Raw genomic sequence first — 15,620 nt, forward strand, 5'->3', positions numbered from 1 at the left:
ACCCTGTAGTCATACTGACTATATAGTTTGTGACCCTGTAGTCATAATGACTATATAGTTTGTGGCCCTGAAGTCATACTGACTATATAGTTTGTGGCCCTGAAGTCATACTGACTGTATAGTTTGTGGCCCTGTTGTCGTACTGACTTTAACACTTTTGCGTGTGTTAATGACGGAACATTTTGTTATACTTATTATATATAATATATTGGGAATGGAAAGGACGAAAGAACCAGAACAATGTATCAAACAATCAACTGTGAAAACTCAGTATCATTTATCGCGAAAGTTAATAATATTATCTAATACTGCAACTTTTTTTACTTGGTGTCCTGTTTAAGTGTTGATTTAAGGTGATGACGAGTAAAACTAAACACATAGTAAAATACACTTCATAAATATAAAGTGATCTTAAAAAATTGAAAAACAAAACCGCACACACATACATCCTGCCGAGGGATGATTGTGTAAATATTACGAATTCAACGAAATTTTAGACCAATGCAAATAAATCACGTGGTCGCATGTTTGATAACCGTGCGGTATCACGTGTGGTCCGCATTGACATCCATAGGTGCACCACTCCACGTGTTGCTATTTTAAGTTCTTATACATACTGTACAGTTTACGGCGTTGGTTCCGTGTTCTGGGTACAAATGATAAAACTGATATGCCTAACCAGTACTTGACTACAGCTGTTCGGAGTGTTTCTTACTGACAGTCTGGATTAAGTAAAACTAGTCGCATATCTAATGACTCAACGAGAATTTCATGTTGTGCGTACAAACATACTTTAGCATATTAACACATGACACCGCTGATAATATATATATTATCACTATGTAATACCTGCGCCACAGGGATCGTGTAATGCAGATATATTACGCAGGTACAAATTAAGGTAAGTATTGTTTTCAAGTTTACCTGTAGAATATCCCAGCTTTTACAACAAAGATATAAAACGAAAATGCATATTTTAAAACATGTATTTTTGTTTAAAATTGATCTCACTTAACTTAGTACGAATGTTCGAAATTCTTCAAGCTACTCATATTTTTTAAAATACCGTCTATGAGAAAATAAATCAATTCAAAGGCTTTTTATTCACTAATTTATTCAAAAAAGATATACAAGCATGTTTTTTATTCAATCAGTTTGCAGATACTTCGTAAGAATATTACACTTACAACCCCCATCAACTTACTTTTCAAATTGTCAGTAAAACATTTCCCTTGAGGGCGTGATAACATGTGTATGTTTAAAGCGTACTAAACCCGATATCAAAAAGTACCTTGACCATAGATAATATATGAAATATGTGATATAACGAGGAGATAGTATTATCTATATATGTCTATGAGATCAATGTTATCGAAAACCTAAGTAAGTAGATAATAATATCAAAGTATCAGCAGATGTTGTTTTAACTCATTTCTGTTTCGTTTCAATGTTACTCACTATCGTTTTAATCACTTCCGGTGTTTTTGTGCGACATCTGAGGTAGACAAAAGATGGGTTTCTAAACTTGTGTCTGCGACTTTGTTCCGATTAAGTGTTTTATCGACTAAATTTGCTGTTATTACTCAAAAACCAAATATAAAAAATGCATTGTAATAAAATGCTTGTGAGTTTTTTGTCCTCGAGTTTCTCTGCACGCCGCGTCGTCTGAAATATAAATAGTGGCACCACTTCAGATATACATTTTTTCCTTTAAGGAGTATCCAATCACCGTGATTTACAAATTTATCAAATAATGAGGTGACTGGTCTTCATTCCAATTTTTTTTCTTCTTTTTTTTTTCTTTATTTTTTTTCATACTTTCTCCTCGTTTTTACTATTTAGAGTTTGAATTACAGTTTTGTTATTATGTCGGAATTCTCTGTTGCTTTGTTCCTTCAATACCTTAAAGAATAGTTAGTCTGATTTTTATTCCTTTAAATTTGTTCTGGATTTTCGCAATTTAACCCTCTATAGTCCCTGACTAATCCCAGAAGGAAGAAACTGTTGTATACTGTATTACTAAAATGACATATCTTACGGTGCTGTATACTGTATACTGTATTACTAAAACAGCATATCTTACGGTGCATACTGTATACTGTATTACTAAAATGACATATCTTACGGTGCTGTATACTGTATACTGTATTACTAAAACAGCATATCTTACGGTGCTGTATACTGTATACTGTATTACTAAAACAGCATATCTTACGGTGCTGTATACTGTATACTGTATTACTAAAACAGCATATCTTACGGTGCATACTGTATACTGTATTACTAAAACAGCATATCTTACGGTGCATACTGTATACTGTATTACTAAAATGACATATCTTACGGTGCTGTATACTGTATACTGTATTACTAAAACAGCATATCTTACGGTGCATACTGTATACTGTATTACTAAAATGACATATCTTACGGTGCTGTATACTGTATACTGTATTACTAAAACAGCATATCTTACGGTGCTGTATACTGTATACTGTATTACTAAAACAGCATATCTTACGGTGCTGTATACTGTATACTGTATTACTAAAACAGCATATCTTACGGTGCATACTGTATACTGTATTACTAAAACAGCATATCTTACGGTGTATACTGTATACTGTATTACTAAAACAGCATATCTTACGGTGCTGTATACTGTATACTGTATACTTTATTACTAAAACAGCATATCTTACGGTGCTGTTTACTGTATACTGTATTACTAAAATGACATATCTTACGGTGCTGTATACTTGTATGTGTGTGACACTGCTCCTTGTTGATAACGAATTTCTTTTTGAAAACCAGAGCTTTCTTTTGATACTGAATCCCTTATAGGATTATTTAACAGAGCACATGATTAATTAAATTTAAATCACTGCCTTCGCTAGGGATCGAACCCGGACCTCTGGCTTATTAGTCTTACGCTCAACTCATCGAGCTAAAGAGAAGAGCGGTATATTGTGGCTTGTATTTACCAGGGTTACAATTATATTTGATATAGTTTGTTTGTTTGTTTGTTTGCTCGGTTTATCGCCCCGTGAACAGCAAAAGCCATTTTGAGGCGGGGTCTCCTTGTAGTAGTTGGTGACTACCTCATTGAACAATATACGGGAGGCCCGTCGCATGACATCCAGAATGATATGGGTAAAGTGTCTTGCCGAAGGACACAACCATGGCAGTATAGAATGGCCCGTTTTATGCTCCCGATACCGACACGGGTAGGGAGCGTCGCACCACGAACCTCGGATCTTGACACGATGTCACGTGCATGGCCGACGCTTCAACCGACTGAGCTAGCGTGGCCGCTTTAACATAGACAATGAGCAGGATTTGGGGATCTTAACTTACTTATTAACAAGCAAAAATAATTTTATCAAGCCTGTTCGGTTTTTTTAAATATGTAAAATGTAATTTAAAAATAGCACTACTTGAAGCTGATAAACTTTTAAACACATGATTACATATGGTATATTTCTATCAAAAATATAGACATGATTCACGGCTCACTAAGCATATATATATAGAGAGAGGATACTTGAGTAGGTACTGAAAATAAAATAGAAATATTGATTTAAGTTAGGAGGAACAAACCTGGTCATAGTTTGCCTTTGTATTACTATTGCGAGTTGTATGAGTTCTATGTTTAGTTTAACTTAACGTCCAATGAATAGGGGTTATTATAACCGTTTATTGACACAGGAGTATAATTATGCAATAAGGAAGAGATTGGTTACAAAATAAACATTTTAATACACAAAGTCAACAAATACGGCGTCATCAAATGCACTATTAAAGTGTTCTGAGAAGCATCAGGATGTGTTGAAAAAAACGATCACAGTTTTATTACATTTTTGTTTTAACATACGTGTACAGAACCTGGGTAGGAAATTTGAAAAAAAAAATCAGAAAACTTTTTTTTATGAATTATATTGATTTTCAGCACATTTCATTAACATCACAAAATTAAACAATACATATGCCATGTGTACACAAAACAAATGCTCAGTATCGAGCTAGCAAGTGTTTTTGATATAATCAGTTAATCCACCCATTATCCCTGTCGCAGTTTATTTTGATACTAAGGTTTACATGCGTATAAAGTAAGGGAATACATGTACTACCGAATCAAACAAAGACAGACCAAAGCCATTGTTCGGTATGAGATGTGTATATTATTGTTACTGTGCTATTTCCTGGCCTCCTTTATCAGTATCCGACAGCACTTTGTTGTAGACATGCAAAGGTCATAAGTACAACTTAGAAAGAAGTACACAGTTACACATGGGGAAAATATGTTCTTGCAAACATGAAAAATAAAAAAGCTGAATGCACAAAAGAACCACAAAGAAAATATAATTTCAAGCATTGATGTGTAGGGACGTGATCAACAAGGTTGCATTAAAATACGAAATATAATCAGTTCTTTGAGTTTAGTAACAAATATTATACAGGTCGAAAACTGAATAAAAAAACCTCCATCATGCAGCTGTTTAGTCTTTTTAAAAAGTGATGCTAGAGGGCCAAACATGATATTCTGTTCAGTTGGTTTTGTATTGTACATCCTATCAACAGTTAAGTGGTTTAAGGACGGCTCTAGGCATAAGAAAAAAGAAATGTTAGGTAGATCAAAATGGGCCTAAACAGATATAAATGTATAAGTGTAGGCGGGGGGGGGGGCGGGGGGGGGGGGGGGATGAACAGTGTAGGCGGGGGTGAACGTACCCTTTATTTTAATGAACATGATAGTGTTTTGTGGTCGACCTCATGATTTCGTTTGACAATATTCTTTTTCATTATTGACGTCAGATGTGTTTGATGCTTATTGATGTGCCTAGTTGCTCCGTTGTCAACAGCATATCTCTGATTTAAGATTATGACTAAACCCAGATTTGTATGGCGGGTGTCGTCGTGACCTAGATTTGTATGGCGGGTAACGTTATGACCTAGATTTGTATGGCGGGTGTCGTCGTGACCAAGATTTGTATGGCGGGTGTCGTCGTGACCTAGATTTGTATGGCGGGTAACGTTATGACCTAGATTTGTATGGCGGGTGTCGTCGTGACCAAGATTTGTTAGCGGGTGTCGTCGTGACCTAGATTTGTATGACCGGTGTCGTCGTGACCTAGATTTGTATGACGGGTGTTGCCGTGACCTACATTTGTATGGCGGGTGTTATCGATGAAGCAGAAGACGCTTACTCTTACGAAGCACGTGGTCTTAATCTCCATGCATTTTTAGGATTCTCAGTGTAAATCTATATCGTCCGAATTTGGATCCCATGTCATTAAAAAAGAATATCAAACACACTTATCAACCTACGTAACTATTCATGTTTGTAACTCTAAGACACCTACACCTGCTGGTAGTTTCCCGAGTAACAAAACTATTGTTATTTAGATTCTCTGTCTCGTGGGTAAAACAAACGATAAAAGTATTATGTAAACTGTTTCAAGATATTATAGTGTTTCTGGAATGAAACATAAATTGTCTTTCGATGAAAAACAATTTCAAATTACCTGGCCCTTCATACAGGAGTATCGTCATCAGAACAAAAATCGCCTCACATTGTGTATCACAACACCTCACACTAGAATTAGAGGGCAAGTTAATCAACTGGAATATATATTGAAAAACAATAGCGATATTTTCACAAAAAAATATCGCAATATTTAAAGGTAAAATAGACCAAGTTTGTATTAGGTTTTGCTTTGTAGAAAAAAATGAAATTATCTTTATCATGAAACATATTCGATTCCGGAAAGTAATAGTTAACCCTGACAACCCTCAAACACAATATTAGTCCCCTAGCATAACTATAAAAAAAATTACTGATGTATTTCAACACATGCACCCAAAACCTTACATTAGATTTGACATAAAAAGTCTATGTCCAAAATGTTTAAAAGAAAACATATTTTCCCCAAAGAATTATTATTTTCGACTCCGGATGGTAGCATTTGACCCCAACAGCAACCCTGAAACCAAATAATAGAACTCTAGTACAGTTATAAAGGAGTTAACTACAAAAACCTCAAGTTTATATAACAAAAACAATTAGGAATACCGACATAATAACGTAAACATAACGCAAAGTGAAATATGAACAAAAATACAGATTTGCATGGACACCCTTCAAAAAACCACCCGTAGACCAACTATTCTATATTTAGTTATATCACACTAAAACAAAAACGTTTTGTCGTATAGTGACACATTACAGCATTGGAAACAAAATGGCGTTATAACGGGCTTATAATAGACATGTCTTTACAGTACAGTTTAAATTACGTTAACGTAAACTGATGCTACTCTACTTGATTTTATTATCTTTTGCCGGGATACAATTGTCAACACGGTGTCCAGGGCAGATATCAACACACATTAAATGACACATCTGCCATTACCTCAGAAATCCTTCAGACGATTTTAAAACACTCAACTGCATTTGTAAACACAACGATAGCTATGGTGAATCTCTCTGATTGCCCTAACAGTCATTTATAACTGCCATGCATTTTACTGTTGATACGGGCAGATATGTCCCTGATTGATTGAAAAGTTTAATTTTCGTTTGCATTTCCTGGTGGTTAGAGAAAGAGAAAAGAGCTCACCTGCTTACCCACTGCATGTGAATAAGAGATAACTAATGTGGGAGTCACTGTAAAAAGTGGGCTTGTTTTCCATGTTCTGTGATATAGGGCAAGAACGCTACTAAAATCCAACTACAGGGCCCACACTCGGGATCAACACCTTATACTCAATAGCAGGCGAGATAATATGTCTAAGTATTATTATGATAGACCAAATACATTTAAATGTCATACAAAACTGTCATTGTCATAAGATCATTATGCTTTTACTTTCCTAAAATTATTCTGACATTTTGCACTGTATAACTTCAATTTAAATCAGATTTATTTATTTCTATGATATTTTGCACTGTATTAATTCAAATGAATATAATTCTATTCATAAACTCTTTGAAATAACAACGATTTTTTGGATGTATAAATAATAACTAAAATAGTGTTCTAAGCATATTTTCCGAGATATTTATTGATGTAATATTTATTAGGCTTGTTAATTAGTTTGACTCGCTAAATAAATCCAACATCACATGAATACTGGTGTCAGATCCTCTAGGTGTATGTATTAAGTATACTTGTGTATGATATGTTTAATAAAAACCACACGTATACAACAGGATGACACTATTTTATCCATATCAGTCAATGATAATCTATATTCCTTGTACGCCCTGATAAAACATTATATCATAAAGCAATTTTAATAGTATGCACTCTACATCATCTATGGTAATCATACTGAGGCCTGTCTGTGACAGATATCAGGTTTGCTAAGAAAATTGCTATTAATTCATGTGTTGAGGCAAATAGATAATGTTGTAATTTGTACGGAATATGTAAGTTGTTACCAGAAAATATTTGATATCGGTCAGTAAAACTGCTTTAACTGTTTATTACACAACAATTATTAATCTAGCTCCATTAACTTGTTATCATTTACGATATTACATTACAGGTGAGTGTCTGATCAAACAGACACGATGAGTACCTGGGAAACGTTTGATCCCCCTGACATTTCCACATCAGCAACATATGCCGGAAGTACACCTAACTACTGGAATTCGACCGCTGTTAGTTCTACAACAGGTCTCCTTAACAATACAAATGTGTCATCTTCAGATTCATCAACATCATCACCTACGGAGCAACTCCTGGTAGAAGTTGGATCTTATTTATGGAAAATTTTGTCTCCGATTTTGCTCTTCGTGGGAATAGTAGGAAATACACTAAGTGTTATCATTTTCATACGCATGCAAGCTTGGAGGAAGCCCTCCTTGTTTTTCCTTGTCCCTCTAGCCTTCACAGACACGACGGTGTTGTGTGTAGGACTCAGCCGATACTGGGTCCGAGAGATGTTTGATTACGACCTTCGACTCACTTCTCAAGCTGGTTGTAAGATCAATTTTTTCGTGTTGTACATTTCGATGCAGTTTTCCTCTTGGATTTTAGTGTGTTTCACATTTGAACGCTTTTTGAAAACCAATTTCCCATTCCGATATATACGGGTTATGACGGTGAAGAAGGAGATCGTAGCATTAGTGATAATATTTTTATTTCTTACTTGTGTGGATGGTCATTTCTTTTTTACTAATGGATTGACGTATCGAGATGGCCCACTTGATTGTTCGTCGCTAACAAGCGAAACATTTTATTTTGACGAGTATGTTTTTGTTTACATAGATCTTGTTTTTCTTTCAATTTTGCCAGCAACTCTAATGGTGGTTATGAATATTTGCATTGTTCGAGTTTACCGACAATCTATTAAATTTCTACGATCATCCAGCACCGGTACAAACGCCGCATCGAACAGACAGAGATACAGCATCAAGGTCACCAAGATGCTTCTTCTGACAAATTCTTACTTTGTGTTCGCAACACTGCCAATCTGTTTGTACTACATTGTGGATTCTTACACACATACTGAGGACGCCATTTTGATCGCGAGGAAGGATCTAGCTTGGTCTGTTGTATACATATTCCAGTATTCAAACTATACAATGAACTTCTTTCTTTACATCGCGGCCAACGATAAATTCAGACTTCATCTTTTCAGCATTTTAAAGTGTAAAGCAGCAGCAAGGTACGTAGTATTTGTTTCTGTTCACATCCACGGTCAATGATGCACAGTAAAAATGTCTTACTTTGCCACCGATTGCTCAAGCATTTGGCGATATATCGAGAAAAATATTATAAATCAATTAACTTGTGTAATTATTAGTGCATGTTATTCAGAATAATGTTCATCATTTAATATACCATAGCACGTTCAATAGGATATTCTGCGAAATCACATATTCAGTTTAAAGGGAGACAGTAGGCGAACAGCAATACTAAAAAGCTTTGAAGGAATTTCGCTCAGGGGCAAATTTCCGTTGTGGATATGGTCAGTTGTCAATATATCTAGAAAAACGATATTCAGAGGATGAGTGGCAATGCATTCTACATACCGTGAAATTTGGTAATTTTAGCGGGAGTTAAATTTTGCTATAGTTGTTGTTATCAGCTATGACGCGAAAATAGATACCCAGTAAATCTTTAAACCGTGAATGAAATGTATAATCTTCGTCAATGTAAGTGTATGGTATACCCATGTAAACGTACCACAGACGTGATTATCTGTCAATACACAATATTCTACCACGTTTGCTATGCAACGCCAGTTTTGATTGGTTTAAAACCGTGTATGATTTGCCAGTAATCCACTCTCGTGTCAATAATACACGCTAGTGAGTCACGGCTGTTACAATATTTCCCCTACAAAACCGTGCATTTGTAAACAAACATGGCGGCGCCAAAACGTCTGAACGTCGGAGACTGTGTATTTTACAACGGATAAATTTGCCAGATTGTTAATTTCTATCAGCCCAGAGCAGACTTTGCTAAACAACATGTTGTAAGGAAAATTTCCACATGCAACCTTTGGAGAGCATTTCTACATGAATTGCTGGCCGACATCCCAGAAACTTCTCGTAACGCTGCCGTCAACTGGCTTGGGATTGACGTCAGCTTTTGAATATTCATTAGCACGCGCACCTTATCGTTTCTTGTGAATTGTAACAGCCATGTAGCTACACATTTCCCGCGATTTCCGAGGTAGATCTCAGAACTAAACAGTACATGGTAGAATAGAAATAATCAACTTTGACTCGTGTATTGTTGCAGGATAAACATTTCAATTGATAACTCACGCCTGCATCCTTCGTTATTAATTTAATTGCAAAATATCCTCGTCCTCGTTGTATATCCTGCAACAATACACGAATCATCGTTAATTATTTCTTAATTTATAATATAATACTACATCCAAATGGGACAATCGCGAAAATACTAGCCCCGCGAAATTATACAACTATGCAGCTATTTGGTCTGTGAGTTTTAAAAGTGAGTTTTAAGCAAATTAGAAGGTCAACTTTAATACAACCACACGAAATGTTTGTAATGTCGTATTAGTAGCATTGTGAAAATGTATTACTGTAATATTTTAGGTTGTGACAAAGCTGTCTTTTCAATTATATAAATATATATATATTTTTTTATGAAAATAAATTTTGATTTTTTTTTCAGATTTTCTCGAAGAAGGAGTTCGGCATACAGCGTTCAGAGTACATCAACATTTCGTATCACAAGCGAGGATTCGGAAGCCATGGCTTCTTCCGAGGGGGAGGGAAGCGATAACTCCGGATCGTCATTCTCACGTGTCCACCCTGTCACTACTAGTAATGGAAGTGTCATTCCTTCAGTGACGGCAAATCTGGAGATACTATCTTCCCCGTCACTGTCGGGGAGACAGGACAAATGTAGACAAATGTCCAGAGTACAGTGGTCTAGGAGGGTAGAACAGTTTAACAGTGCCATATCTCACTTGTCTTTGTCAGACGCAACAGTGTAAAGATGACGCCGCATACCCTATTGTGTAGGGTAAACGTCATACAACTATCCGTATCAGTATTATGATAATGTGTTTCCAGTTGTCGTCATCAGACTCAACATGGTAAAAATGACGTCACACCTAGGACCTTAAGAGTATTACTTCGCCATTTTACTACCTTACAAGAACATGAGGCGTGTATGTTCTCTCCGCCGCTTCATCAGAGAAGGAGGACAACCGTTCCAGTCGATTTAGCAGCAAACTATTGAATGTTCAATATCTTAAATAAACATGAATTATTTATATTTGTATTCTTAATAAAACTACACACGTATATCTATAATACAAGCAATATAAGATATTTTTCAAATAATTTCTTTCCCGCCATAACTTTCAAATGGTACGTGTAGAATCTATCAGCACCACGTTCCATGAATTACGAAGATGTTTCACTTGATAGATGTCAACACTTCACCGGGTGTTGTAATTTGGTGTTATTTTACCCTATCTTAACATCTTTAAATACGTGTCGTTTTATTTCAAAGCAGATGTCATCTTCGCTAACCAAGGTTTCTGATTACGTTACACTCCACGAACCCTTGGCAGATATATTTGTCAGTTCTGGCCCTAATAAACTCTTATTACATTTTGATTGGTAAACACGATGACCTTTGACCGGGACTATTTTTTCATTACGTGGTTCAGTGCGATTTGATTGGCTTACACTTGAAGGCCGCTTGACAATGTTCCGGAAATGTTTTGATACATACTTGAAAATATATAAAGAAAATAAACTAACTAATAATTTGGTATAAGCTGTAATATTTCCATACCTTTCCGTTATTGTAAGTTTTCCATATTAATTAGAGGCATTTCATATTTGGTCATATCCTTACACAACACTTGATATTGTCAAAACCACACATTGACACAAAACATGTCAATTTACCCTCAGAATAGCTTTTCTGTTGTGGTAGAAACAGGTTACACAAAACCGTGGTTTTTGTGAAGCTTGTGTTTTTTGTAACTTTGGAAAAATAACTAACTCGAGTAAAAGAAATACCATACACAGCAACCACTCGTTGTGTAACATTTATCGTAAGAGGCGTGTGGTTCACTTCCTCATCCGCTCAATCAGTCTTTTTTCTTGAGATGAAAACTAAGAAATGTAAAATCGATATGCTTTCACCACTTGGGACGTTTATGTTACTCTTCTCGCCTCCCTTTTTATGATGTCATTCAAGGCATCTGTCTTTATATTAAACGTAAAATGCTGCTCTGAGGTTAAACCCCAAATAAAAGCCATTCAGGAACCACCTGCACGGCTTATAGATTAACTTGTCACGACTGTTACTACAAATCTTGTTCAAAAGTGTTAGATTACCTAAACACCTTTTGATAAATAATCTATTAAGCTTCGATCAACGTTGAAGCGATTTTGTGTACGTCATGCGGAAGTTGCCAAAAGTAACATAAGATATTTTTTTCTTTTTGATTATACCGATCAGTGGACAGCAAGTTACTTTTCTAAAGTTGATGAGATGGAACTTGGTACGAAATGTAGTTTGCGAACATCGGACTATACTGGTGTTTTACCTATTAAATCCATCGTTTTTATTTGCTTATTATTTATTTAATAAATATCATTTATCTATTTATTTATTTATTTATTATTAATCCAATAAATATTATTTATTATATTTTTTTCTCATTTATTTCTTGTTTTTATGAAAAGTGTCAGAACCCTCCATGACGCATCTTCGCTAGCCAAGGCTTCTGATTACGTGCAAAATAATGTCTCGTTCTCAAAGTAAGATTCGGGAAAGTGACAAATAAAGCGCATCAAACTTTCAAATCAACAAAAATCAACAACAAACTTAAACAACTCATAATGGAACTTTTAACTAATGATTGCAAACATAATTGATGCTACGCCTTAAACTACCGGGAAGGATCAAAATGGGTCCATTTTCTATAGGGGTCAAACCGATTAAAATGTTCTAAAACACTAAAATTGCACTCTATGTTGTCGATAGTGGGGTTTTTTTTTCATAGAAATTAATCTCATTTCAAAGAAGAAAAAAAAGGGGGGGGGGGGGAATAGAAAAAAAACTCGCCTACATAAAAAGTGATCCTTTATATAACCTTGCATTAATAAAAAAAAAAGTTAAAAATTTAGAATTATATCATCCACCGTTTCTAATACGTTTTATGCTTAAAAGAAATTACACAAAATCAATCTAACATCATTCAATATACGACTATAAACAAACAATTTGTACAAGAAATGATATACAATCAAATCACATTCACATTCGTATACGATTTTAATCAAGAATGTGAATATCCAATTTACTGAATCCTTAGGTAATACATATACACGTCGACAATTCTTTGTAATAAATGAAGGGAAATGTGAACTTGAAATGTGTCGGGGTATCTTCCGCTTTTCCATAAGTCATACCTAACTTAAAGAACGTATTGATAAGAATATTGACCGAAATGGTTGTTAACCTCATCCGGTCGATAATGATAGGAAGAGAAGGGGGTTCCCTTAGATAACACCGAAACATAGTGTTCTATCTATCAAACGTCTACAATTTTTCACGATATCAGCCAAATGTTTACACTCTGATATCAAAGAAAAGTTGGCCCATTACGACCAACCCGGAACACGATATACCATATTTAATGTACATTGTATAACGTGATTCCGGTCATGACGTTGGATGACGTAAAAGGATCATGAAGCCCCTACAAAAACGTAACTTCCCTTACGTCATGTCCGGTAGAAACAAACTTCATTATAACTCATTCAAAGTGGAAAATCAACAAAAAGATTGATCACAAGATATTACAGCTTCTTTAGACATCAACTACAGTTCACACGAAATGAAAAACCATCATTGAAAAATAAAATCGTCTTAATTGCTATACACACTTTTACATTTTGACAAAGAGGTCTCTCTGTCCTTTTTATAACCACAAAGTCATGCTTTACCACGACTTTTCTAGTTCAGTCATATGTTAAGATGTTCTGGCTATAAATGACGATAGTAGTAATCACTTGTGTTATGTTGCTAATTCTACATTTCTGTCAAAGCCAGCCAATGAGAAAACGACTGAAAAAATATGACCAAGGTGGCAATCATAGAAACGAATTCAAGGATGTTTCTTGGATAAATTACCTTTGAATCTCTTCACTTTATCTAATCATTCGAGGAATATTTCGCCCTATTTCACTAACACACATATGTCCATAATTAAATTAGGTTGAAATTTATTCATTTGTTCATGAGGAGTAGTTTTAATACTTGTTCCTATATCACCTATTGGACCTCTACTAAAAGAAATGCCAAGAAATGCCATCAATCAGTATGCCAACATTCTATTCCACAAACAGGTATGATTTGTATCTTTGGTTTGCATTCTTCCGTTACATTTCCTTTGTTACTCAACACTAGAAAAGTGCTGCTCCTGACAACATTGAGAAAGTAACAAGACCATTTGTATTTCGTTTCAAAAGATATTTTTTTTTACAAATATAAGAACAATTACAACAAAATGTGTCTGCACAACTAGTGAGTAACAAGAATAGCGCTACATATCTCATCACAATCTCTCCATCAATTCTGGAGATGAAGCCTTTAAAAAAAATATTAACCGACAAATGAGAGAAGACGACCACTGAGCCATGATCATACTTGACTGGGGAAACATCAATTATCGTGACAATCAATACAACTACTTTGTTAAGAGTGTATCATATGACAATGGAAAGCATGGGTATAAAGAGGTAAATCCTTGTGGATGACAAATGTCACATTAACTGTGGTAAAAGTCTTGATTGATACGCACTGGAGTTACTAGTGTAAAGCATGTATTGATTAACGCTAGAACCTACAGTAGTGTATACATGTAACAGGCGACAGGTGTAAAACGGACTGGTGATCGGGGGGGGGGGGGGGCTACAGGAGGGGGGCGGGGGGGCTAAGGACAATAAAAAACAACACATATCAGCACAATTGCATCCGGTTGCGCCAATCATATATCATACATCAAAGGAGACAGGGGTTAACGATTTGTTAAAGCAGGTATAGTGAATCAGTAAAGGGACCGTGGCAGTCCCTACCATCCAGTCATACGATTCCCTTGTTCTCCTCCTTTGGTCCTGAAACATTATGTACTGGAAACTGAAGTGATATCAGTGATATTTTTTTTAAACACACATACACAATTCATGTGTGATTATGATACTTGATATGAGTCGTTCATTTGAGTCACAGGCATTTGAAATTTAAATAATCAAAAAACAAACAAACCAAATAAAAAGACCTCTACTTAGTATTGTTCCGTAATTTCATTATTCAATATAAAACTACAAATACCTGCGATCGAACGAATCGCGGAATTTTTATTTTGTCAATATCATTTATTTGAACAGATTTCAAGCCGAATACTGATTTTAAACTTCCTTGTCTAAAATAGTGACAACACTCTATAGGTTAATACTACTCCATTCGTGTTGGTCTCCATTGTAATATTATTGACGGATCAGCTCTTACAGACATGAACGAATGAGTGTTAAACGCCTTTAACAGTTCACAAATTTCCCCAAAACCAGGGCCTGATTATGTTGGAGAAGAGTTTGATATTGATAATATTTTGAGAAACACGGACCTGGAGCCGAGTCGAGGCGGCGCCAACACGACAGTAAAATGCAGTTGCACGTTCTTGACCCCCCTCGGCGACAGGGATGGGTCTAAGGTACACATGCGCTATAGATCGTATGCCTCGTGTAGTCACACCGGGGTATTATTTTTTAAATGACTAAGATATCACTTACTTTCGAATCACAAACACTCATAGATATTTAAAGATTTCGTAACGAGTTTGAAAATAGATTCAAGAGGCAAACACCAATGCATGTCCTCAGATGATTGGCTGTAGGGACAGCCCCCGGATTTCATGCTTATTTACCTTAACCTTGTATAACTGTTTCATGTTACATGTTATTGCGTCCGCTGTAGTCACATAAAATCAGGGACTACGACTGATAGGGCCGCTTCAGAGTCCCCTTTATCCCTTTTATAGTACAATCCTTCTGAAATGCCAATGTCATACCAAGACACGGTAAACCACGACACCCCGCCCGG

General features: G+C 35.6%; 1 protein-coding gene across 1 annotated transcript; it reads left to right on the forward strand.

Annotated features, from left to right (window-relative positions):
* Positions 1–575: 575 nt before the first annotated feature.
* Positions 576–11,262, forward strand: LOC117329534 (growth hormone secretagogue receptor type 1-like). The gene is made up of 3 exons (XM_033887518.1): positions 576–901; positions 7,552–8,676; positions 10,161–11,262. Exons 2-3 carry the CDS (start codon positions 7,577–7,579, stop codon positions 10,483–10,485), a joined length of 1,425 nt encoding a protein of 474 aa, XP_033743409.1. The 5' UTR covers positions 576–901; positions 7,552–7,576; the 3' UTR covers positions 10,486–11,262.
* The last annotated feature ends 4,358 nt before the right edge of the window (positions 11,263–15,620 follow it).

The sequence above is a fragment of the Pecten maximus genome, chromosome 6 (genome assembly GCF_902652985.1).
Source record: "Pecten maximus chromosome 6, xPecMax1.1, whole genome shotgun sequence".
In the NCBI taxonomy this organism is placed as follows: Eukaryota; Metazoa; Mollusca; class Bivalvia; order Pectinida; family Pectinidae; genus Pecten; species Pecten maximus.